The sequence below is a fragment of the Cotesia glomerata genome, linkage group LG10, assembly GCF_020080835.1.
Source record: "Cotesia glomerata isolate CgM1 linkage group LG10, MPM_Cglom_v2.3, whole genome shotgun sequence".
Lineage (NCBI taxonomy): Eukaryota > Metazoa > Arthropoda > Insecta > Hymenoptera > Braconidae > Cotesia > Cotesia glomerata.
This window is the reverse complement of record NC_058167.1, coordinates 1,026,981-1,052,812: the sequence shown is the minus strand read 5'-3', so window position 1 is coordinate 1,052,812 and position 25,832 is coordinate 1,026,981. Positions and strand designations below refer to the sequence as shown.

General features: G+C 35.6%; 3 protein-coding genes and 1 pseudogene across 3 annotated transcripts; all 4 read right to left on the bottom strand.

The window, feature by feature from the left end:
- Positions 1-4: 4 nt before the first annotated feature.
- LOC123272887 lies at positions 5-1,280 on the bottom strand (the record flags this gene model as incomplete). The annotated part of the gene is made up of 1 exon (XM_044739902.1): positions 5-1,280. A coding segment is annotated over exon 1 (978 nt), but the record flags the coding sequence as incomplete, so codon positions are not given.
- A 210-nt stretch (positions 1,281-1,490) lies between these two features.
- Positions 1,491-6,496, bottom strand: LOC123272879 (annotated as a pseudogene).
- A 14,202-nt stretch (positions 6,497-20,698) lies between these two features.
- LOC123272886 lies at positions 20,699-21,397 on the bottom strand. The gene has a single exon (XM_044739901.1). It carries the CDS (start codon positions 21,395-21,397, stop codon positions 20,699-20,701), a length of 699 nt encoding a protein of 232 aa, XP_044595836.1.
- Positions 21,397-22,263, bottom strand: LOC123272885. Its single transcript, XM_044739900.1, has one exon. It carries the CDS (start codon positions 22,261-22,263, stop codon positions 21,397-21,399), a length of 867 nt encoding a protein of 288 aa, XP_044595835.1.
- Positions 22,264-25,832: the final 3,569 nt, after the last annotated feature.

The window sequence follows — 25,832 nt, the reverse complement described above, 5'->3', positions numbered from 1 at the left end:
CATAAGCTCTCACCAAAAATTCTCTAATAAAATCTTCAGCATAATATGCATTAGCAGCTTTGCCCAATGTTTTGATATCTTTTGCTGATTTATAAATATTATTGATAAATGTTTTGACAGGGCTAGGTTCGCTCGAGTTCTCGCTCCATTTCTGATCTTCTTCTTTATCTGGGTCATTGTTTATTTTAGTTTCGTCAATTTCTTTTGACTCCAACTTATTAACAATTTGAGAGAGATCCCGAGTTGCGATAAGTACTTTCAACTGATGTCGGGCTTGGGCCACTGTTTGTCCAGTAATTTTTATAATTGAATCATCACGTTCATTCACGGTAACAATACAGATTAGTCTAAATATTTTCTCAAATTCTTCAACGGTTTGACAATCTATCATGAGAGCTACACCGTATAGATAAAATTTTTTAACTAGTGAATTTTTTTGATTTTTTAAACATTTCCATTCACTTATCATGTGTACAAAATGTGCAACATCAAGACGAATAAAGGTAGAAATTGATGGTCTAGAAACGTGAGAAGTGTCACCAATAGCTCGTAGATACAAAGTATCAATATATGTTTTTATTGATTGATCATTAAATGCGAATGAGAGCGCGTTAATCAACGCTCTAGAGCTATCACAGCTGGCTTCTGTTGGCTTATGTGCTCCCATATAAAGCCAAGATTTTAGCCACCAGATTAATGTTTGTGTACTTTGACATTCTGTCAATAATTGATGAACAGAGTGACTTTTTTTATTAAAATTAATAACGATGGCGTATAAAAATATGTGACCAGATTTTTCTCCATTAAGGTAAGTTATTGGTTGTATGATACTACCAGTACCATCAATAGCTACTCGAGATATTTTATTCAATCTACAATAACGTTTATACGATACTAATTGATTCCGTGTGCTATATATGACATAAAACTTATCTCTCTTAACGTCTTGAATAAATTCAGGATATGATGGATCATATCGCATTTTTTCAATCGTATTCACGACATCGCGTCCATCTTCTGGCTTTACACCTAGTTTGTAATGGATGAATTCATTTTACACTGTCGAACAATGTTTTGTTTTGGAAGAATAGGGGGTAGACGTTTATTGGTTTGCGCATGTAGAGCAGCTTGACGTTTTGTGTAGTTCCCAACTCCTTCATTAAGTGCTTGCTCCCCAATTTTGAGCCGTTCAAATTTACGAGTTGGTCTACGTATATCTTCATGGGGCTGGGCAAACGTATCCTTCGTTCTAATTCGGAGATGACAAGGAAAATTCGAAGGCTTTTATCCAAAAACAAAAATTTGATTACCGCATATTTTACTTTTGGCATTTCCCTCGTATAGTCAAATAATGAACACTCCCTTCATCAGGATAAATTTTACAATTTTTAAATGCAAAAGAGCAAGGCATGTAAGTAAGCAAATAAATTTTATCGGCCAATATACTTGTCCATTTGAAACGCTCTAATATTGTGTACTTCCTTTTTTTGTAACACACAGGTTCTTGCTCATGTAAAATTTTGAAAAGTTCTTCAGAAATAGGAAGCAAAATCGTTTCCAATCCTGGAGCTTCCCATTCACTGTCACCGGAATCAGACAAATTTTCACTCTCCATATCAGATGAAATATCTTCTTCAAACAACATGCTACTTGAATTAGTATCAATTACAGGAACGCCAACTTTTTCGCGAGCTTTTGTGAGAATTTGTCTTCTGTCTTCTCTTACTTCTCGATATACATCTCGTGCACTCCATTTATTATCGAACCGGAGACTCATCTGAATCCATATCTCTGAGCTTTTAATCGGAAAGTTATTGTCTTTAAAATTTCCTGACATAACAAATTCTTTGACCACTTCCACAGCGTCATTCACAGATACTCTTGCTTCCCTGGGCATCTCTGGATATCTTAAAAAAAAACACACACTTTCATAAACAATACTGATCCATGTTATATTTATTATTAACAAATGTACATAAAAAAATATCGTTTACTCAAGATAAAAATTTAACGTATTATTACCAAAGATATTTTGATAGATAATTAAGTAGTTTGATAGATACCTTATTATTATTGTTATTATTATTACATCACAAATTAAGTAAAGTTTAAAATAATCTTTAAATACAGATATGAACAACAATCTTTAAACAATTTATTTATCCACGTATATACTATGTATAGACTGTTTTCAAGCAAAGTATATCGATGCCGATTGTCTTTTGTTTTTAAACTCTGTCGTGACTTTCTTTAGTTATATTTAAAATATCGTTTTTATAAAAATAATCATAGTCAGTGATTGTCTTTAAAAAAAAAAAGCGAAAAAATTTTGTACTTAAAAACATTTTTATACCCCAAAAACAAAAGAAAAATTGAAGAGACAGTCGTCTTGATTATCGTTGTTTTTCATAATTTATTGGCGCGATTTTTAATTTTTAAATAAAAAAATATGAATCTATAACGCGAAATCGTGGTTTCATATTAAATCTCTTATATAATTAGAACTTGCCAAATATCTAATTAATTTTTTTCATAATTTTTAAGTACTGAACTGCAAAATTAATTTGACGAATTGAAAATAAAAATAAAAATTTTTTATACACGGATATGTTAAAGCTAGTAATTTTATTTAAATCAACGTAACTAATAATTTTTTTTCGATTTATTCGTATTTATATTTTCAAAAAGTTAAAAAATTTAGAGATACATTTTTTTAAATTTATAATTTTTAATTTTCCTATTTAATCCATAAAATTATTTGATGTGATTTTATTTAGAAAGAATACGTCTCATGAATAGATACACATATCAATAATTACAATTAGTACATCATCGAGGATACTCAGTGGCAAGCTGTCAAGCATAACTTTACTGCAAATAAAATCAACTAATGTTGATTTAGGTTGTCCGATGTACTCTATCATTTTTTATTTGTCCAAGAGTATATTCTTTCAGTGTCTTAAATCAAAAAACAAATTAATTAATTAATTAATCTGAGACTACGTGTAATAATTCTGAAGCTTTAAAAAGAAAAAAGTTCCGATACTTCGAGTTTTTCGTAAGTTATTGTGACCACAGACAGATGGATGAAGTTCATACAAACTAACTGAGGACCATGGAAAATTTTTTTTAATAATTTTTTTCTTTACAAATAATAGAATGGACGTTCATTAACAATATTAATTGTGTTAATTAGGATATTTTTCTGTATATATATAAACTTATGTCATCATAAAATTCTATATGAATATAATAGAAGCATTTGACTTTCTTAAGTAAAGAGAAAAAACACAGCCTCAACTGCTACGCGTTGTGAAGTGTGCAAAATGATAAATGATTTCAATACCTTGTTTGTACATCGAGAGTAACAGCATCCCGAATTTGTTTAATGATATCAAAAGCATATTTAGCTGCTACAGTTTTGACAGACGCTGAAACGTCTGTTGAGACTTTGGACAACGATGATTTATCAGCGAATGACAAATTTACAAACTCGTGGTACGCATTCAAACCCATTGTTAGTAGCGTGACGCCCAATCTTTCTTCAATTTATATCGGGATACATTACTGTTTTTCCACTAGAATTAAAATTTAATTAATTATCATTATTAAGTTCGATTAAGTTATTTTTAAAAATGAAATAACTTCTACGTTGTCATTTTATTCTAAAATTAAAAAAAAATTTATTTTATAAAATTATTGGAAAAAAAAAATTTCTTCATCCATAAATTTATCTTCTTATTTTTTAGAATAGTTAACTACTTTAAATTTATTAACAAATTGCCTTTTGAAAAATAATCTTCATGTTGTCTATTTGCAATAATTAGACTTCAGAAAAAAATTGTCAAAAAAACATGAATAGAATTTTAATAAATTAAAAGGAAGAAAATTTTTTTATGTATACTTAATAAAGAAATTGAAAACTAAAATGAAAGAAGAAAAACAATTTTTGATTATCTTTTGTTATTTAATTTTTAATAAGTTTGTGACGTATTTCTTTATTGTAAGTGAATTCTAATTATTATGAATTTTTGTAAGTAATTATTAGACTATTAATCCTATAATTGGTTTACAATACCCAGTCGTAATAATTATCTTAGTTAAATCTTATAAATATATTTTTCAATATTAGAATTATTTATGTCTAACTTACGATTTTATATCTTGTCATCTTTATAAATTTTTTCTGATAACACAACATGAAATTTATCCAACTTTTTGTAATTAATGTAATGTCACCCATTCCCAACAATTTACTGATAAAAGTTTTTGTTTTAAACGGCTCCAAGTCATCTATGTGCTCTCCGATACCAATAAATATTACAGGACTGCGTAGCTGCAACACTAATTCAATTTTCAATTAATTAAATATTTTAAAAATTAGTATCAGATAAAAATTAATGAAATAAACTTACGCTGATAAAGCTCCACCACCCTTAGCATGTCCATCCAACTTGGTGATAATAATTGAACCAACATTAACGCGATCTTTAAAAGCCTTAGCTTGAGACAAGCCTGAGCTATCGTTAGGTCCATCACGAATATAATATTATGTGGTTTCTGTAAAATAAAGTCAAACATTAATTAAAAACTAAATTAATTTTTAAATATAATTATAATTAATTTTTACTTACAACTGCATTTGACACTTGCAACATTTCTTCAAATAAAGTTTCTTCTTGTTTATGCCTACCACTGGTATCAACGATTATTATTTCATAGCCTTCTTTTTCAAACATTTCAACACCATCTTGTTTTATTACTACTGGATCTGATTCTATGTAGCTGGAAAAATTTTTAGTTTATTAATAAATAACTAGCAACCTTGCAGTCACTATGTGACTGCCGTGACTTGTGAACTATAAATAAATGAAATTTTGCTTTATTAAATAATGACTTGTGTTAAATTGTACTATAATTTCTTAAATATTGACGTTTTTAAAGATATAAGCTCATCCCGATGTTACACTCATCAAGAGCTTTCATTTGAGTACCCACATGCATTTTTATATATTTTTCATACAACATATATATATATATAAATGTATGAAAAATTGATGTAGGTACTCAAATGAAAGGTCTCGATGAGTGTAATGTCGGGGTGAGCTTATATCTTTAAAAATGTCAATAATTAACAAGGTACAAGGTCATTTCTTAATTATGTATCTAGAGTATTTGCGAATGCAGCCTAAATACTTATCATAATAAATTCACTATCGGTGAGAATGGAATGAAACCTTGAAAAGGCACAAATTTAAGTCAAGATCTTTGCAATGACACTAAATTTCAATAAAAAAAAACGATTTTATCATATAACTATCCTGGATACAAAATTTTTCTTATTCTCTTAATATAGATTGTCAACTCAATAATTATTTAATGCTAATTCTTAGACAATTTTTTAAACAAATATTTTATATTTAAAAAAATTAATAATACTAAAATCAACAGACATTTCACAATTTTTTTCATTTTTATAACAATTATATAATTATGAAAAAAATTGAGTAAAAAAATACATGTAGAAATAAAAAAAAAAATTTTTATCAAAAATGACGTTTTAAAAATTATCAAAAGTTTGCTAATTTAAGTTTAATAATTAATAAATATTTTTTACCTCCCATAAAATGGTATTCTAGCTTTAATAGCATTTTGTTTTATTTGATCATAAGCACCAGCACGAAAAGTGTCAGCGCAAACCAAGCAAGCCTTCGAATTTTTCTTCAAATAATGATAAGCTAATTTAGTACACTTCGTTGTTTTACCAGCACCTTGTAATCCAACGAACATAATCATATTTGGACGACCTTTCACTAGCTGGTAAGCTTTCACGCCTGGATCGATCAACTAAAAGTAAGAATAATTTTGATACCTTGACAAATAAAACTAAAACAATAAATAAAAAGAAATATAAAGTACTTTGACGAGTTCTTTGAATACTGCGCTCTGGATCATCCGGCATTTATTAAGCCCACCCACCACATCATCAAAGTCACTGACTGATCCCACATTTTCACGGAGTTTTTTCACCAGACGAATGTTTACATCAGCTTCCGATAGTACTGCGCATATCTCCTTCAGCATAGAATTTAATACCTGTCAAAAAAATGATTTATAAACAGATTAATTAGTCGGAGATTAAAAGTGAGTGAATATAATGGAAGGTGTTAATTTTTAGGTTTTAGCAAATTGATGGTCATGATGGAATAAATAAAAAACTAAATAAAATAATTGATGTAAGTTCCAACTGTTTACAACAATGGCATGTGTATATATTACCTCTTCATTGATGACAGTTGCATTGCTGAGCGACCGTAATGCGGACGTAATTTTACGTCCTAGGTCGGCTAACACCATTTCTCACTTATTTATTGCTTATTGTTAATCCGTAAATAGTTTATTGTACAAACAGCCTCTCAGGTATATAACCAATAATTCGATGACTGTGAGCGACGATATGATGAAAGTGTATAAATATAAATAATAGCTGTTATTTAGCTGTATAAATATAATCCCTCTATTTATCTATATTATATATAGATAATATAATATATATTATATTTATAACAAATAATCCCTTTATTTGTATTTATCTATAAAGTCAATTTGAATTCCTGAAGGAAGTACTCTCACTTGGAAAATCGTCGGTTCAAACGCAATAAATCCAAAATAATTAGTAATTTCTCGAATATAACTATCGGAATTCGTGCAAGCCATGTTTATACAAGAATTTCTGTGAAAAAATTACTTCAAATAATTTTCTCTAAAAATAAAGTCGATTTGAATACTTTAAGGAAGTACCCTCTTTCGGAAAATCGTCGATTTTCGGTCCAAACGCAATGAATCTAAAATAATCTGTAATTTCTCGAATATAACTATCAGAATTGGTGCAAGCCATGTTTATACAGTGATTTCTGTAGAAAAATTACTTAAAATGACTGAAATCATTTGAAATTATGTGAAATTACATGTTTATCTCTTAAACAAATCGATTGAAATTATGTGAAATTACATGAAATTATGTGAAATTATGTGAAGTTTCTGTGAAAAAATTCTTTACAAATTTTTTTCTCACAAAAAGATTTCTGTGAAAAAATTACTAAAAATAATTTTCTCTGAAAAATAAAGTCGATTTAAATACTTGAAGGAAGTACCCTCTTTCAGAAAATCGTCGATTTTGCGTCGAAACGCAATAAATCCAAACTAATCAGTAATTTCTCGAATATAACCATCGGAATTCGTGCAAGCCATGTTTATAGAGTGTTTTCTGTGATAAAGTTACTGAAAATAATGTTCTGAAGAAAATAAAGTCGATTTGAATACTTTACGATAGCACCCTCACCTGGAAAATTGTCGATTTTCGGTCCAATCGCAATAAATCCAAAGTTATCTATAATTCTTTGCATATAACCATCAGAATTTGTTCAAGCCATGTTTATACAGTGATTTCTGTGAAAACATTACTCAAAATAATGTTCTTTAAAAAATAACGTCGATTTAAATACTTTACGATAGTACCCTTACTTGGAAAATCGTCGATTTTCGGTCCACACGCTATGAATCAAAAATAATCAGTATCTTCTTGAATATAACCATCAGAATTCGTGCAAGCCATGTTTATACAGTAATTTCTATGAAAATAATACTCAAAATAATGTTCTTTAAAAAATAAAGTCGATTCAAATACTTTCAAAAAGTACCCTCACTCGGAAAATCGATTATTTCCGTTTCAACCGCAATAAACCCAAAGTTATCTGTAATTCTGTAAATACAAAATGGTAGCCACACTTATTCGTCCAAATCCGCGCTTTTCGGTATTTTCCTGTTTTACCGACTGATGGTAAAACAGGTATCTGTTTTACCGACTGATGGTAAAACAGTGGTATAACCATCAGAAATCGTGCAAGCTATGTTTATACAGTGATTTCTATGAAAATAATACTCAAAATAATGTTCTTTAAGAAATAAAGTCGATTCAAATACTTTCAAAAAGTACCCTCACTCGGAAAATCGATTATTTCCGTTTCAACCGCAATAAACCCAAAGTTATCTGTAATTCTGTAAATACAAAATGGTAGCCACACTTATTCGTCCAAATCCGCGCTTTTCGGTATTTTCCTGTTTTACCGACTGATGGTAAAACAGGTATCTGTTTTACCGACTGATGGTAAAACAGTGGTATAACCATCAGAAATCGTGCAAGCTATGTTTATACAGTGATTTCTATGAAAATAATACTCAAAATAATGTTCTTTAAAAAATAAAGTCGATTCAAATACTTTCAAAAAGTACCCTCACTCGGAAAATCGATTATTTCCGTTTCAACCGCAATAAACCCAAAGTTATCTGTTATTCTGTAAATACAAAATGGTAGCCACACTTATTCGTCCAAATCCGCGCTTTTCTGTATTTTCCTGTTTTACCGACTGATGGTAAAACAGTGATATAACCATCAGAAATCGTGCAAGCTATGTTTATACAGTGATTTCTAAGAAAATAATACTCAAAATAATGTTCTTTAAAAAATAAAGTCGATTCAAATACTTTCAAAAAGTACCCTCACTCGGAAAATCGATTATTTCCGTTTCAACCGCAATAAATCCACAGTTATCTGTAATTCTGTAAATACAAAATGGTAGCCACACTTATTCGTCCAAATCCGCGCTTTTCTGTATTTTCCTGTTTTACCGACTGATGGTAAAACAGGCACCTGTTTTACCGACTGATGGTAAAATAGTGGTATAACCATCAGAATTTGTGCAAGCCATGTTTATACTGTGATTTCTATGAAAATAATGTTCGTTAAAAAATAAAGTCGATTCAAATACTTTCAAAAAGTACCCCTGATAGCCAAGTTGGCCGCAACTTTCTGTCAATCTACTGCCGCAACTTGTCACCAACTTGGCGGCAACTCTTGGAAAGTAACTCGGTTGGTGTCAACTTGTTCACCAAGTTGTCACCAAGTCGTCGGCAAAAGTTGCTCTGAAACTTTTTCACACCAAGTTGACGATAAGTTTCTCAAGAAATTTGGCGACATATTGCGGCAGTAGATTGGTCTCTTTTTTCTCAGAAACTTGTAGCCAACTTGGCGCCAACAGTTACAAATTCGGAAGTTGACCGCAAGTTGTCGCTAAGTTGGTGGCAACTATCTGACACCAACTTGGTTGGTCTGAAACTGTGGCTATCAGGGACCCTCACTCGGAAAATCGATTATTTCCGTTTCAACATCAATAAACCCAAAGTTATCTGTAATTCTGTTAATACAAAATGGTAGCCATACTTATTCGTCCAAATCAGCGCTCTTCGGTATTTTCCTGTTTTACCGACTGATGGTAAAACAGGTATCTGTTTTACCGACTGGCGGTAAACACATGGTATAACCATCAGAATTCGTGCAAGCCATGTTTATACAGTGATTTCTATGAAAAAAATACTTAAAATAATGTTCTTTAAAAAATATAGTCGATTTAAATACTTTCAGAAAGTATCCTCACTCGAAAAATCGTCGATTTCCGTTTCAATCGCAATAAATCCAAAGTTATCTGTAATTCTTTGAATATAACCATCGGAATTTGTACAAGCCATGTTTATACAGTGATTCCTATTGAAAAATTACTTAAAATAATATTCTTAAGACAATAATGTCGATTTGAATACTTTAAGAAAGTACCCTCTTTCTGAAAAAAGTCGATTTTCGGTCCAAACGCAATAAATCCAAATTTATCTGTAATTCTCCGAATATAACCATCAGAATTTTTGCGAGCCATGTTTATATCGTGATTTCTAAAAAGTAATCATGTAAAATAATGTTCTTTAAAAAATAAAGTCGATTTGAATACTTTACGATAGTACCCTTACCTGGAAAATCGTCGATTTTCGGTCCAAACGCAATGAATCTAAAATAATCTGCAATTACTCGAATATAACCATCAGAATTGGTGCAAGCCCTGTTTATACAGTGATTTCTGTAAAAAAATTAGTTAAAATAATGTTCTTTAAAAAATAAAGTTGATTTGAATACTTTAAGGAAGTACCCTCTTTATGAAAATCGTCGATTTTCGGTCCAAACGCAATAATTCCAAACTTATCTGTCATTCTCCGAATGTAACCATCAGAATTTGGGCAAGCTATATCTATACAGTGATTTCTGTAAAAAAATTACTTAAAATAATGTTCTTAAAAAAATAAAGTCGATTTGAATACTTTAAGGAAGTACCCTCACTCGGAATATCCTTGATTTTCGGTCCAAACGCAATGAATCCAAATTAATCAGTAGGTTCTCGAATATAACCATCAGAATTTGTGCAAGCCATGTTTATATCGTGATTTCTGAGAAGTAATCATGTAAAATAATGTTTTTTAAAAAATAAAGTCGATTTGAATACTTTACGATAGTACCCTTACCTGGAAAATCGTCGATTTTCGGTCCAAACGCAATGAATTCAAAATAATCTGTAATTTCTCGAATATAACTATCAGAATTCGTGCAAGCCATGTCTATACAGTGATTTCTTTAAAAAAATGACTTAAATCATGTGAAATTATGTGAAATTACATGTTTATTTCTTAATCAAATCGATTGAAATTATGTGAAATTATATGAAATTATGTGAAATTATGTGAAGTTTCTGTGAAAAAATTCTTTACAAATTTTTTTCTAACAAAAAGATTTCTGTGAAAAAATTACTAAAAATAATTTTCTCTGAAAAATAAAGTCGATTTAAATACTTGAAGGAAGTACCCTCTTTCTGAAAATCGTCGATTTTCGGTCCAAACGCAATAAATCCAAAGTTATCTGTAATTCTTCGAATATAACCATCAGAATTTGGGCAAGCTATATCTATACAGTGATTTCTGTAAAACAATTACTCAAAATAATGTCCTTCAAAAAATAAAGTCGATTTGAATACTTTACGATAGTACCCTTACCTGGAAAATCGTCGATTTCCGGTCCAAACGCAATGAATCCGAAAAAATCAGTAGGTTCTTGAATATAACCATCAGAATCTGTGCAAGCCATGTTTATAGAGTGTTTTCTGTGAAAAAATTACTAAAAATAATGTTCTTAAGAAAATAAAGTCGATTTGAATACTTTACGATAGCACTCTCCTTCGGAAAATCGTCGATTTTCGGTCTAAACACAATAAATCCAAAGTTATCTATAATTTTACGAATATTACCATCAGAACTTGTTCAAGCCATGTTTATACAGTGATTTCTGTGAAAAAATTACTTAAAATAATGTTCTTTAAAAATTAAAGTCGATTTGAATACTTTAAGTAAGTACCCTCACTTGGAAAATCGTCTATTTTCGGTCCAAACGCTATGAATCCAAAATAATCAGTAATTTCTCGAATATATCCATCAGAATTTGTGCAAGCCATGTTTATGTGCATAATGTTTCTTTTAATAGTTCGAATGCGGTCTCAGCCGACTCGGACCATTCGAACTCCCTATCTTTTTCTAGCAATCTGGTCAATCGTTTAGCTATTGAACCATAGTTTTTTATGAACCTACGATAATACCCCGTTAGACCTAAGAACTTCCTAATGTTTCGTTGATTTTTAGGTACGGGATCATTTTTTACGGCTATAAGTTTACTAGGGTCGGGTTTCAACCCTTCTCTACTGATAATGTGTCCTAGGTAGTTCACATCGGGTCTTAGGAACTCACACTTATCAGGTTGAAGTTGTAAATTTGGGAAGTACCCTGTTATCCGGTTAGAACTGAATTTATCAGTCTTTGAAATGTAGCCGGCGCGTTATTCAATCCGAAAGGCATTCTGAGATATTCCCAGTGCCTCTGAGGTGTCGAGAATGCGGTCTTATGTCGATCTTTTGGGTCCATTTCAATTTGATTATAGCCGGAGGCTAAATCAAAAACAGAAAAATACAGGGACCCTCCTAATTGGTCAAGAATGTCCGTAATATTTGGCAGAGGGTACGCGTCGGTTATAGTTTCCTCATTTAACAACCTGAAATCTATTACCACGCGCCAACGTTTATTCCCTTGCGAATCTGCCTTTTTTGGTACGATCCAAACGGGACTATTATAAGGTGACGCCGAAAGCGCGAGGACGCCTGTTTTCAGTCCCTCTCTGACCTGATTATCCAGTTCTGCCTTAAGGGCCTGTGGAATTCTGTACTGTTTAATCGTTATTGGACGATCGCTATGTGTTGGTATTTTATGTAAGTAATTCCCGGAGGAGCTTAGAGGTTCCCCGGTTATATAGAACCTATCCGCGTATCTTCTTATTATCTTTTCGACGTGAGATTTTTCTCGTTCATCTACACGGGAAAAAATTTCTGGGAAAATTTACGATACAACTATTGTAAAGCTGGACTATACTTTGATTACTATTAATTTTCAAATATTTTAAAAGAAAAAATACTATTTATTCATGAAAAAATACGATATTACTATTGTAAAAAGTAAGAGATGAAAATTTCCAGTGCTGCCTCTGTATCTTTCCAATAGAACTATAGCAAATTTTACAATAGTTGAATTGGAATGTTTCTCAATTAGTGTGAGTGATGGCCGTGCACAGCGCTAGACTCCGAGTTTATGTAAATGTTAAAGGATATGTGTCTTAGTTTACCTCAGATAGCGTAGAGGGAGAGTCTCTGGCTGCCAACACAGAGTTCTGGGTTCGATTCCTAGATAGCACGAAAATGTCGGTTTCTTTTTTCGATTACTGTACAGGTACCAATTAGTCCAACCTTCTATCTCTCTCCCTCCCTAATATTTCTTTTAAAAAAACCAACTGTGAATTTTTACAATAGTTGAATGGTAAAGTTCACAAACACATATTGTATAATTTGCTCTATAGTATTCGACTTTTTAAGACTCTTGCTTGTCTTATTTGTTGGATAAAATTTACAATAGTAGATCGTAAAAATTACTAAATAAGATGTATAGTCCACCGTTACTCTTTTATTTAGTAAAAATTACAATAGTAAATTAGTAAAAACTCCTTCAATTTTATTTCCGTGTAGGTACTCTAAACGTAACAGGGGTTTAATTTTTTTAAAACGTCCAAGATTTTTATGATCTTGAACGATGTTAAAGATACGTTTGGTTACACCATGACTTTTATGTAGATCCTCCTGATCAACGGTAGGGGATATTCCTATTCTCTCTATCTCGCGGGTTGTTAACGTTGGGATTCTAACTGCCACCTCATCCTCTGTGGTATTATAAACCTGGAGGTAAGCGCGGTTCTTTCTTATCGAAACTAGACAACTTCCCGCGAATACCCCTTTACATAGTTTTAGTTTAGGAATATAACCCTCTCTGATCTGGGGATTATTGACCTTAACATAAAATGTCGACTCACTACGCGGTGGTATATACATAACCCCATTTGTTACCCTATTAGCTTGTTTAAACGGATACTTTTGGTTATCTATTTCGAATATTTTATTTTCGTAATCGATTTTGGCACCGTGTGTCGCAAAAAATTCCGATCCTACCAACCCGGCGTGGGGAATGGGCATCTCGTCAGGAACCACGTGACATACGGCCTGTTTTCCAAATAATTTAATTCGTACGCTACCCAAAGTATAAACCGGAATATTAGCTATCCCGTGTAACTCTACTAAATTTTCCTTATCAATTTTTATATTATTATCTAAATAGCCTAATTTAATTAAATTTGGTGATGTACCAGAATCCAACATCATGATGACATCACCAGTCTTGGATGATTTACTAGATCTAAATCTATTTCATTCACTCGGAATCTATTTCGGCTGTCACTTCCTGGATCCAATTCACAGGTTGTGACGGCCGATTGTTTCTTCCCGCATCCCTGAGAAAAGACGCCTGTGGGACTGTTTTTAGGTAGTTAGCGGTTTGTTGTGTAACAGGGTAAATTACCCTTAATCGATAAGTCGCCAGAGATCGATAACTTTTCGACTAGAATTTGAGCGCATCGATCTTCGGGTCTAGAGAGAGAGCAGGAGGGGGTATTTTTGGGGTCGTTATATAGACGAGCCATGCGCGGTGTCCGGAGAAGTAGTAAAGTGTTGGAACGAGTAACATCAAGAAGTCCAAAGAAGGAAGCGAGTATCAACCATAGAGTTTCTTCAACCAAATTTACACCAGGTATTGGACTTTGGTAATGATGAGCCTTGGGGCCATATACCCGGCTCATCAAATACACTACTTCTCATTTTATTTATTCAAGTTTGGATAATTCAATTGTTTAATAATTTTGCTCAATAATAATTAATTATTTAATTGAATTGATTCGTTAGTTGCTGGGAGCATTCCTCCTGGGGATTTTTGGCCAAGGAATGTTCTAGACCTCTTGGGTTTGCAAGTCGTGAATAATTAAATTTATTAATACAGCTGGTTAATAATTATTAACATCTTCGATTGGTTTAAATAAATCTATTTTATATTAATTAAATTCTGAACATCGAGAAGGTTCCAATCGACACGACATAGTATTCGGTACTCGAGGTCAAAACGTGCTACGCGGTAACGAACGCCGGCATCCATTTTGAGCGCGCAAATTCCTTGTGAATTTTATTACGCAATAAATCGTAAAATTAACAACTGGATTATTATTACTATTTACAACAATCGAATTATCTTTTATTAAGACTATTTATTATCTTGAATTAAATATTGATATCGTATTAATTTTGGAAACTATTTTATTATTTGGAAAATTAAGTATTGAGAAAATTGCGACGAAATTATAAATTGAAATAACCGTGGATGATTTTCGGAATTTATTTTCACATCGAGATAAAATTGTTGTTAATTAATTATCCAGTCAACAATAACAATAATAATAATTGTTTAGTCGGAAATTCCACGCGGTTGAATCTTATATTGAAATTGAAGCCTGTGAAAATCATCAAAGCCATATCAAAGCAAATTTTAAGGGAGTTGGGAAAGAACGGATAGGGGAAAGGGGGGGACCTACTCAGTGGGGATTTTTTTTCGTAATTGAAAAAATAATCAGACAGCCCAGACTGGGAATCGAACCCAGATCTCTCGGTTACGCGCCAAGGGCTCTACCAGTTAAGCTATCCGAGACAAGTACTGACTACTTTATTCAGTCACGTATATAAGACCCACCGAGCAAACAACGCCACCGTCCATCTTACGGTAAAGAGCCATATCAAAGCAAATTTTAAGGGAGTTGGGAAAGAACGGATAGGGGAAAGGGGGGGACCCCCTTGCTAACACATGTGTTTGTGTTCGTCCTAAGGTTGGGTCTGAGCCGGTCAAGGTGTACCCATCAATGGACCTTGATCATATTCTGGGGCTGTCTGCATAACGTGAACATATTGACTCTCCACAACGTTTTGTCTCAGCTGTAATTCCGAGTGTACCTAATTATTTAAAACTATGTCACCTTAATGCTCAATCACTTGTGCCTCATGTTGATGAATTTCAAGAACAATTTAGATCTGATTTTTCGGATGTTATTGCTGTGTCTGAGACTTGGCTCAATGCGAATGTTATTAGGGTAGTGGCATGCTCATCGAACTTATCAGATTTTGAATTGGAATATATTGCTGTTGAATTACTGGCTGATAACAGCAGAAAGATATTAGTTTGTGTTATTTACCGACCGCCGCGAGCGGCATTGTTTGATGCTTTTGAGCAAGACTTTGATCAGCTGCTGCCTTTTTACAACAACATTGTGATTATTGGTGATTTAAATATTAACATGTTGACGGATTCTTATGAGTCCAAGTGTCTGAGGGACTTCTGCAGCATGCATGATTTGTATTTGGTTCCCTATGCTGCTACGCATCATACGGCGACGTCGGACACGTGGATTGATCATTGCATTGTGAGTGACCAAGCAGCGGTTATTTCTTCAGCTCAGTCAGATGTGCCTTTTTTGTCAGGACATGATGTGATATCGGTGAATGTGAATTTTGCTATGACAAAGCAGCAGGCAAAGACAATTAAGTGTCGCAGTTGGAAGCTAATCACCCCGGAAGCCATTGAGGCCCAAGTGTTAGAAACTGAGCTACCGATGTTTGATCGTTATAAGACATTGGATGAGTCGGTTACTACTCTGAATGGTGGTATTTGTCGAGTTTTGGACTCAATTGCTCCTGAGCGTACAATCAAAGTTTCTAGGTTACCAGCTCCGTGGCTTAATGACGACATACGTGATCTCCAAAGCAGAAGGAATAAGTTGTATAGAATTTTCAAAAGAACTGGATATGCGTATGCTGAGTTTTCCAATGTGCGTCGTCTAGTTAAACGAAGGATTTTGGCTGCCAAGAAGGATTATTTAAAATCGAGGCTAGAACTTCATGGAAGTCCGAAGGCAATTTGGAATGATTTCAGGCGGCTTGGGCTTCTCAAAACTAAGTCATCTGTAAATCCGTTAAATCTTGATGTTGAAGGACTCAATGATTATTTTGTGTCAATTGGTGGCAGTTGTGTAAGCGATGATTTGCTGCTGGCGGCGTGCATGTGTGGCGATGGTGATCAGCAGTTTACTTTTGTTGAGATTACTATTAGTGATGTTGAAAAGAACTTAAAACGCATTAGCACAGGTGCGGTTGGGCCGGATGGGATTCCAATTGGGTACTATAAGCTATTACTGCCATTTTGTTTGCAATCGATTGTGGACTTGCTCAATGCGTCATTGGTGTCATCAGAGTTTCCGAAGCAGTGGAAAGATACATTTGTTATTCCGATACCGAAGGCGAAATCGCCAGAGCATTTCAGTGACTACAGACCAATTTCCATTCTGTGTTCGTTATCAAAGGTGCTTGAGCGCTGTGTCTATGAACAATTAGTCTGCTATGTTACGGCTAATAACTTATTAGATCCTTGTCAAACTGGGTTTCGTGAGGGAATGAGTACGCAAACGGCATTGCTTCGATTATGTGACGATATACGTGCTGGAATCGATGAGCGGTTAATTACTACTGCAGTGTTTTTTGACTTTACAAAAGCATTTGATAGTGTTGATCATTTGCTACTACTGATGAAGCTACGAGAACTGAACCTTTCAGAGAGTGCACTAAGGTGGTTTCATTCGTATTTGACGTGCAGGCGTCAGGCGGTAAAAAATGAGGATAATGTCTCGTCATGGAAAGAGCTGACTAGTGGAGTGCCTCAGGGGAGTGTGCTTGGACCGCTGCTGTATGCACTGTTTGTTTCGGAGCTTGGTTCTGTGATAGACTGTAAGCATATATTTTATGCTGATGATCTAGTGATCTATGTTATTAGCAAAATGGAAGGAATTGGACAGGCAGTGGATGGGCTGAACGCTACGATTGTGAAAATTGAAGATTGGTGCCGTCACAATCGGCTCAAACTTAATGAGGCTAAGACAAAAGCTGCTATTTTCGGCAGTCGGCAACATGTTAGCAGTCCAATTTGTCAGAATGCACCTAGTGTGCTCGTAAATGGAGTGCCTGTTGTCTATGTCTCCACTGTCAAGTATCTTGGTGTTCTCTTAGACAGTACTTTGTCTTGGCATGACCAAGTGGTATCTACTAGCCAACAAGCGATGAGTTGTCTTGCTCGATTGAAAATGAACAGTAAGGTGCTAAGTGCTTCAATGCGGAGAAGACTAGTTGCTGCTCTGATATTGCCTATATTTGATTATTGCAGTGCTGTATTTACAAATATTTCGGGGACTTTGCAACTTAGGCTCCAGCGGAAGTTCAATGCTTGCATCAGATTCATATTTGGAGCTCGGCGGTTTGAGCACATAACACCTTACAGGAGGAGACTTGGATGGTTGACGCTCCGAAGTAGGCGTGAGTTTCTAATTTTGAGTCTGGTGTATAAAATGCTAAATATGCAGCATCATAAGTTGTTGCATTCGAATTTCGAAATATTGCTTGATGTCAGGGGTCGTGTTGAGCGTAGAAATCAAGTTCTGCATCAGCCTGCCTGTAGGACTGTTGCCTATGAAAATTCATTCTTGTTGACTGCAGTGAGGGAATGGAATCAGTTACCGAGTGATCTTGTGGCCGTGAATTCTTCAGCTGAGTTTCAGACGTTGTGTTACAAATTAATTTTTGATAAAGACATTTGAACTAGAGAGTCAATAATAATAATAAGTGTTCATTTACTTATATGATTAAAATGTTATTCAAAATGGTTTCTAATTTTGTATTCAGATTACTATTTAATTTTGTATTCAAATTACTTTTTAATTTTGTATTCAAATTACTTTATAATTTTGTATTCAAAGTACTTACTCACTATGTAATAATACTATTAAATTTCTACGGCCTTTAGGGAACGTAAGTTCTAGGGCCGAATGTCTTCAATAAAATAAATAAATAAATAAATAAAATTAAAATAAGTAAAATTTAATACCATTATTTTGGTAAAATTCTTTGTAAAACTACTTATCAATGTGGATTACGTCCGAGAAATTTAGTTAATTTTATAGAGAATATTCTGAGGATTATACAATGTGCTGAGTATTAAACTCGTGGTAATTTTGAAATAAGTTTAGGCGTCGATTTTTAAGTCGGAAATTTTAAGTAGTAATTATTTATTGTGAAAATTGTTTATGATTTTAATCTCGAGCTAATGACTGAATAATTTTAGTAAGAATCGAACGTTGACTTTTTTGGAGTTCAATTTTGTAATCCAGAAAATAAAAGTAAAGTAGAGTCAGTGTGTGTGTGAGACGCGTGGGTTATGTGTGTGTGAATGCTACCAGCGTTCCTTCGCAAGTGAGCAATCCGTTTGCGAGGTGTTTCGCTGGCATAGAGCGTGAGGGTCCGGTGGACAGCGCGACTTAGTTAGAAACTGCGGTATAGACGCTCCATAAGAGGGTACCGTCAGGATTAAGAATTTTGATAGAGCGTGAGGGACCGGTGCACAGCGCGACGTAAGGATAGTGTGGAGTGTGTGCGTGAGCTGCAGAGGCTTCTTGGCTTACGTTGCAGTCACTAGGCTGTTGCTTCTGTAGCCAGGCGTTGTTGATAAGCCCTCGTACACTGATGTCTTTGTACGAGGTGTCTTGTTATTAAGTCGGAGTCGCCGGTTTTAGCCCGAAATCCTCCGTTAGATATAAGTTGTAGTAGCGACTTTCCGGGGGAAAGCGTGAAGTAAGTTTAGTTGTAAGTAAATTAGCTGTAAGTGAGCGGTGTACGTGCAAGGGCACGAGTTGTTATCATATTTTGTTGTTAAATAAACACCGGTCATTTTTGTTAAATAAAAATTTATTTCTGTCAGACCACCTTCCTCCACTCTCTCTCCCTGTAGATTATAAGCTCAGCTCTGGTTTCCGGTTCCAGGAACCGAGATACAAAATCCTGGTGGCGCCCTTGTTAATTTAGAATCACTTTTGCTAGGTGTTGTTTTATTTTTATTAAATTAATTAAGGGGCCAAATGAGCGGAAAACCACACCCGTTACAGTTGTAATACCCGACATTCTCCGGTGTTATGGGTATTATTTTTATGATAGTCGCAATACTTGTTAGTTCGAAATTGATTAGCTTGGGATTGGTTTGGCGGTTGACTAGCGGGGAACTGATTCATTAGTTGACTCGGAATAGATCGTCGATTAGGATTTTCCTCGCAATACCTAGCTGTGTGTCCCCGGCCCCCACATAGCTGACATCGTACATTCGCGAGAGCCTCCTCTACATTTGCACATGCCGACATGCGTTGGTCAATTTCGTTATTTAAATTTTGTACGAAACATTGAGCGATAGAGTTTTCGATTTTTTCTTTAAAATCATCCACTACGGCAACTGCTGCATCCGGATTATCGGCTTTTTAACATTCGGTTATTTCGCGCCCCTTTTTCCGTAATCGATTCGCGAAGTCAACCACCGATTCTCCGTCTTTCTGATGTATCCGACCGAGCTCTCCCTGGAGTTGAAACAGTGATTTGTTCGGAACGTAAATTTTCTTTAATGCGGCGGTCAGAAGGGCGAACGTCTCCGGAATAGTAAAATTTAATGAGGCTTTTACCTTACTACCGAATTTACTCCCGTAGATTAGTTTTACGAGATTACCCTCAGCTTCAACTGGTAAAACGGCCTTCGCTTCGTTACAATAACTAAGAAAATCTAAAAGTTCGTTGGGGTTTCCTTTGAACTTTGGCACAAACGAGAGTGCATCGTTTAGTGAGATATTTTGATTCGCCGACAGAGCCATGTTGTCTTGTGCTGGTGGTACCGGGTTAATAGTAGGACCAACGGCTTGCGGTGGAACTTGGGAGTTCGCCAGTAAAACACCAATATTATTATTCGCCGGGTCGAGGACTGGATCAACGACTTGCGGTTGGGTTTGGGAATTCGCAGGTGGAACAACTACAGTTTTCTCCGCCGGGTTTATTTCTCCCTCAGAGTCTTCGTCGCTCGAGATTCCTGGAAAACCCGAAGTTCCTAAGCCCGAATCGATAAATGTAAAATTGTGTTTTGGCTTAGTTTTTAGGGGTAAGCCTGGCAGTAGATTTTGACTTCCCTGACTTCGTAACGCCCGTTTGTCGTCATCTGACATTTGTTCGCATGATCCGATTTTTATTTGCGGTTTTTGGAACACGAAAATATGTTAACTAACCTAAAGATTCTTAGTCCCGATACCTAATCTAAATCGATAATTGGTATACCCAGCCTGCTCCGTCTGTCTTGAGAAATAGGGGAAAAGGTTTTGGGCTTGGAATTCGAATTCTCGGTAAAATTTGTCCTGGTTGACGTTCAAGGTTTAATTCATTCAAGATTAATATTTTTATCCCCTTTTTGCTCGCCATTCGTCGTCCCCTTTCTTGGGAACCATGTGAAGAGGCGATGCCCACGATCCTTTTCCTGGACGGGCGATACCCATCTGAACCATCTTGTTGAACTCCTTTTGGGCTGCTCTAAGTTTGTCTGGAGCTAACCGTCGCGGTTTTTGCGCGACTGGTGGCCCTGGTGTGGTTAAAATGTAATGTTTAGTATTATGTTTTACCTGCCGGGGTGCGCCATCTGGGCGTGTGATCTCCGGGAACTCTCGCAGTAAATCGTGAAACATTGATGACCCGCTGATCGTTTTTATGCTTGGTTCTTCGCACTCGGTCACCTTTCCTTTGAAGGTAAGCAGAGTGGTCGAGTCGATCAGCTGGCTATTCTGCAGGTCTGGCAAGAGTCCGTAGTGAGCCAAAAAATCTGCGCCGAGGATTGGCTTGGAGACGTCTGCGATGACGAACCTCCAAGTGAAGTCGCGTCTTAGTCCCAAGTTGAGCGAAAGCGTGACAAACCCGTATGTTGCTATCGGGGTGCCGTTGGCTGCTGAAAGTTCGTAAGAGGACTTTGCATGCGAGCCACGGAGTCGTTGTCGGGGGAAGACGCAGAGGTCTGCTCCGGTATCCACAAGGAATTGCACTTTCGACGAGCGGTCCCAGACGAATAGACGGCGTGATTTCTTCGGGCATTGGTCGTTTGCCGTCATTAACGACCTCCCAGCTGGTTTCCCGGGGACTTAACACAAGGGGTTGTACACCGAGTGGCTTTGGTATCGAATCTCCAGTGATACCAGCACAAGTCCGCGGGACGTTGACTTCTTGAATTTGAACGCGAGCGGGATCTGGAGCGTCGTTGCTTGTGCTTCTGGGAACTAGAATTGTTCTGCACCGGATCGCGTCCTGCTCTCTCTGCTGCCATCTCCCTCTTCATCGTAGCGACTTCCTGGTGAAATGCCGCACTAAGCTTCCTCATCTCTTCCACCAAGGAGTCCTCTTGCTTCGGCGCTGTTCGGTTTACCTCCGCTAGGCTCGGGCGGATCGGCATATGCACGATGGAGGCGTCCGCTATCTCCGCTGCTTTCTCGAGTGGCTGATCTTTGACGATCTCCAGGATAGCCTGTAGCTCTCGCGGCAGACGTCCTTTCCACAAGGCGCGCACTGTTGATTCTGACATATTTTTGCCCGCTAAATGTTGCAGGCGGCGCAGGAACTGGGACGGCTTTTGGTCACCCATCTCTTCACTTTCCAGGAGCCGGCGCGTTCTTTGGTCCTCGGTGGTCCCAAGTCTTTTCAAAATTTCGGTTTTGAAAGTCGTGTATGGTGCATCTCCTGGTTCGCCTAATATGAGATCGCGAGCTTCCATTGCCACGCTGGTCGGTAGCTTCGGTAAAATCATCGCGTATTTTGTTTTCTCCGAAGTTATTCGCGATGCTGTAAAAACTGCCTCGACGAGTGCGAACCACATTTCCACGTCGTCATTCTTGCACTCGGGTAGCTGCGGCGCGTATGAAGTAGTGGCGTGGACCTCGGGGTTTGTTGCCTGCGGGGTTACTTCTCTTTCTTCGTTAGTCATTTTTATAATTTTCACTCAAACTGCACTAAAAGAACGATTAAAAAAAAAATTTTAGCGATACGCGGGAGAGGAAAAGAAGGAAAAAATTTTATATTTTTTGTAAATAAATAAATTAATTAACTACATTGAATTTAACTAAACAGAATTACCGCACTAGAATCACTGTATTTTTTCACGGGGTCACCACTTTAGGATTTTTAATGGGTACGGTGGTAGGTTCTGTTAATAAGTAAACGTGAGGTTAATTTACTATGTATATTGTAACGATTCACGACAGAAATATATCACCCGGAGCCACGTGCACTCAGGACGGGGAGTTAGGTCGGAATAATGGTGTCCACTACTGCACTTTGGGTATCAGAGTCGAAGTTTAAAGGGTAGTAGTGGGGTAGAAGGCCCCGAAGATTTGCGAAGGGACACGAAGAAAATCTTCGGGAAATAGAAAAGTGTGAGAAAAGTGCAAAGGGGCAATAAGCCTTCGTGACGTCAGCGGGCCCGAGAGTACAGCTGGCCATGCTGACCTCGGGTCCTCTATCGCTTGGGTTTATTGCACATAGAAAAAAGAGTAATAAACAGGAAAGGTTTGAGGAAAGTTGTTGGGAAAAAACTCATGGGAAAAACCCACAAGCCGGAGAGAAAAGGCTCCGGATCTTAAAATGTACAAATATTTACAACTTAATCCTATTACAACTGAAAGTTTACAACTAAATTATTCTATTGAATTTACTACATTTTACAATTTCAAATCTTAACTGTAGCCTAAATGTCTAACAAAATAATTTTAATTTTAACTAAATTTTTACTAATTTTTAAATAATTTTAATGTCAGCGGTCACATGACCGCCACATAATAATTTTGAAGTTAGAAAAATTTATTTATTTATTACGAATTTTATCTCGAAAAATAACTTGTGTGTCACACAAAAATTTTATAGTTCAACAATTTTCCTTTTTTTATTTATTTAGTAATTCTTTAGTGAGAAAAAAAAAATTATTTTATTGAGATAGAAAAAAAAAAAAAATAGTCTTAGTTTTATTATATTTGTTAATGCTATCTTAAATGCACATCTGGATAAGATATTTTCTCGATTTATTCTATTTCTTCGAAGAAATACCCTGTCCCTTTAGTCCGAGACTTTTATTAAGCCCTAAAGTTATATTTGATATTCCACTCTCAGGTCGCGGATTACCTCGAACTCCGGTGACATCGCGATTGCAACCCCCAGTAGAAAAAATAGAGACATTAAATTTTAATTAACCCGGTCAGTCGAACGCGGGCGGTCAAGAACTAGAAAAATCAAAAACCAAATAAAACGAAATTTCAGGAAATTCGGAACGAAAAAAATCGGAATTTAAAAAAACCGATATTAAATATTGGAGATAGCTCCTTAGTGTCTATGGTTTTTATTTTCGAAATTTCATAAGCTACGAATTTGATGTTTTATGATTTTTTTTTTTCAATCAATTTTTAAAAAGTTATAGCCGTTTTTATAAAGATAGATCTTCTGATTCTCAGTGATCACTCGTGATGTCTTGACGAATGACGTCAATAACTATATCTTCTGTAATATATGAGATTACCATAAAGTATGATAGTGCTTTTTATTAAAAATTCCATAAACTTGAGCAGACTTGCTCGGATTGTGCTCTATAAATAATATTTCCAAACTTATGGCTACCCGTACAGATACACCTTTTTTGATAATAAATGATAACTCGTCCAGTTTCGTTTGTTTATTTCAATCACTATATCCACCGAAATATTGGAGATAGCTTCTCTGTATTATGATGCGTCTTCATAAAAATTCCATAAGCTTTTTGATCGCCTAAGATTTTACTCTAAAAACAATATTTCCAACGTTATAGCTACTCGTATAAGATCACTTCTCTTGATACTAAATGATCACTCGTGAAATTTCTTTTAATTATTTGAATTACTACATCTTCTGAAATATTGGACATAGCTTCTTAGTGTCTATGGTTTTTATTATCGAAATTTCGAACAAAAAAACGATGTTTTTGCAAGATCTGTAACAAGTTAGAAAAGTATCAACAATAAATATTATCACGAGCTCTAAACATCTACATGTGAACAATTATTAATCATCGAGAACAAGACGCTTAGTATAATTAAACGATCAAGCGAGCCCCGCCGAAGGCGGGGCGAAGCTCGATCGCAATTATACGTAGCGTCTCGTTCGAAGATCATTACCACACTCCCGTTGAATGTCACCCCAAAATTAATTTTTTTCAACCCGGTATTCATCTTGAGTGATAATATTTCAAAAAAAAAAAAAAAAAAAAAAGAGGGGTAATACTCGAAAGTTATGAGACCGCTAGGGCGCGCGCCAGGTAGTAAAGAATAGGTGCCCGAAAAGGTTTCAAATTTAAAACTCTAAAGGTTGTGTAGTTGACACGTACTTGACAGTACTACATGTGAACAATTATTAATCATCTTCGAACGAGACGCTACGTATAATTGCGATCGAGCTTCGCCCCGCCTTCGGCGGGGCTCGCTTGATCGTTTAATAAAACAGGACCCAGACAGACCCCCACCCCAGCGCACTAGCACGTGTACCCAACCTAGGCGGAACGGGGAAGAGAGGGAATAAGTCTCGCACGCTATACCCCTTACTACTCACCTCTCGGTCCAAAACTGTGATTTTCCTCAAAAATTAAGTTTTAAATTACTACTTTTTTAAATTGACCATATAGTAACTAGTTAATGATTAGTAATTATAGACAAAAATAGTCTCTATTGGAAAGCCTTACGACATTTTGTCGCAGATTTAGCCTGAAAAGAGTTACAAGCTCCTTTCAGTGCAAAACTGCAATTTTCTTTAAAAATGTAGTTTTGAAATACTTCTTTTTTGAATTTCCATATAGTGAATAGTTAATGATTAGTGATTATAGACAATTATAGTCTCTATTGAAAAGCCTCGTGACATTTTGTTCTAAATTCAGCCTATAAAGAGTGTGACATGTGGACTCACGAGCCACTTGTCCAATGGCTAAATTTTGGAGAGCTAATTTCGCTCTCATATTGAGACAAATTTGTTGTGTCGTCATTTTAGTCTTTCAGCGTCGTTGGTGGATTCACCGCGACCGACTCGCCCCTTGGTGGAAATAGCGAAGCTCGATGGCGCGAGATTTAAATTGCATCCCTGCGTCGGGGTTGTCATTATTAATTTATTAATTATGCGTCCTATCGTAGCTATCAGAATAAAGTAATTAAACTTAAGTATTTTTGCGATGTTTAGCCATTTAGGTAGATAATAAGTTAGAGATAAGTAGCGACGATGGAGGTCAGACCGAAGAAAAAGCGCCGGAGAACAACGATGGAACCCTGGAGGATCGTCGGGAACGAGCATCGTCGTAGGACGACAGCTTCGTTGGAGGTGGATTAACCCGAGTTAACTAAAACACGAAATCAAATTAGCTGAGCGAGTCACTGCTCAGTAATGTGAACGGTTCAAATTGAGTGAGCTCACCATTGCTCGATAATTTAGATCGATAATGTGGCGATTATTTGGGACTGAGGACATCGAGGCGCCATCTCTGGGCGAACA

Coding starts and splice junctions, on each gene's coding strand:
- LOC123272886 (XM_044739901.1), bottom strand. CDS start 21,397: ATGACGGCAAACGACCAATGCCCGAAGAAATCACGCCGTCTATTCGTC.
- LOC123272885 (XM_044739900.1), bottom strand. CDS start 22,263: ATGACTAACGAAGAAAGAGAAGTAACCCCGCAGGCAACAAACCCCGAG.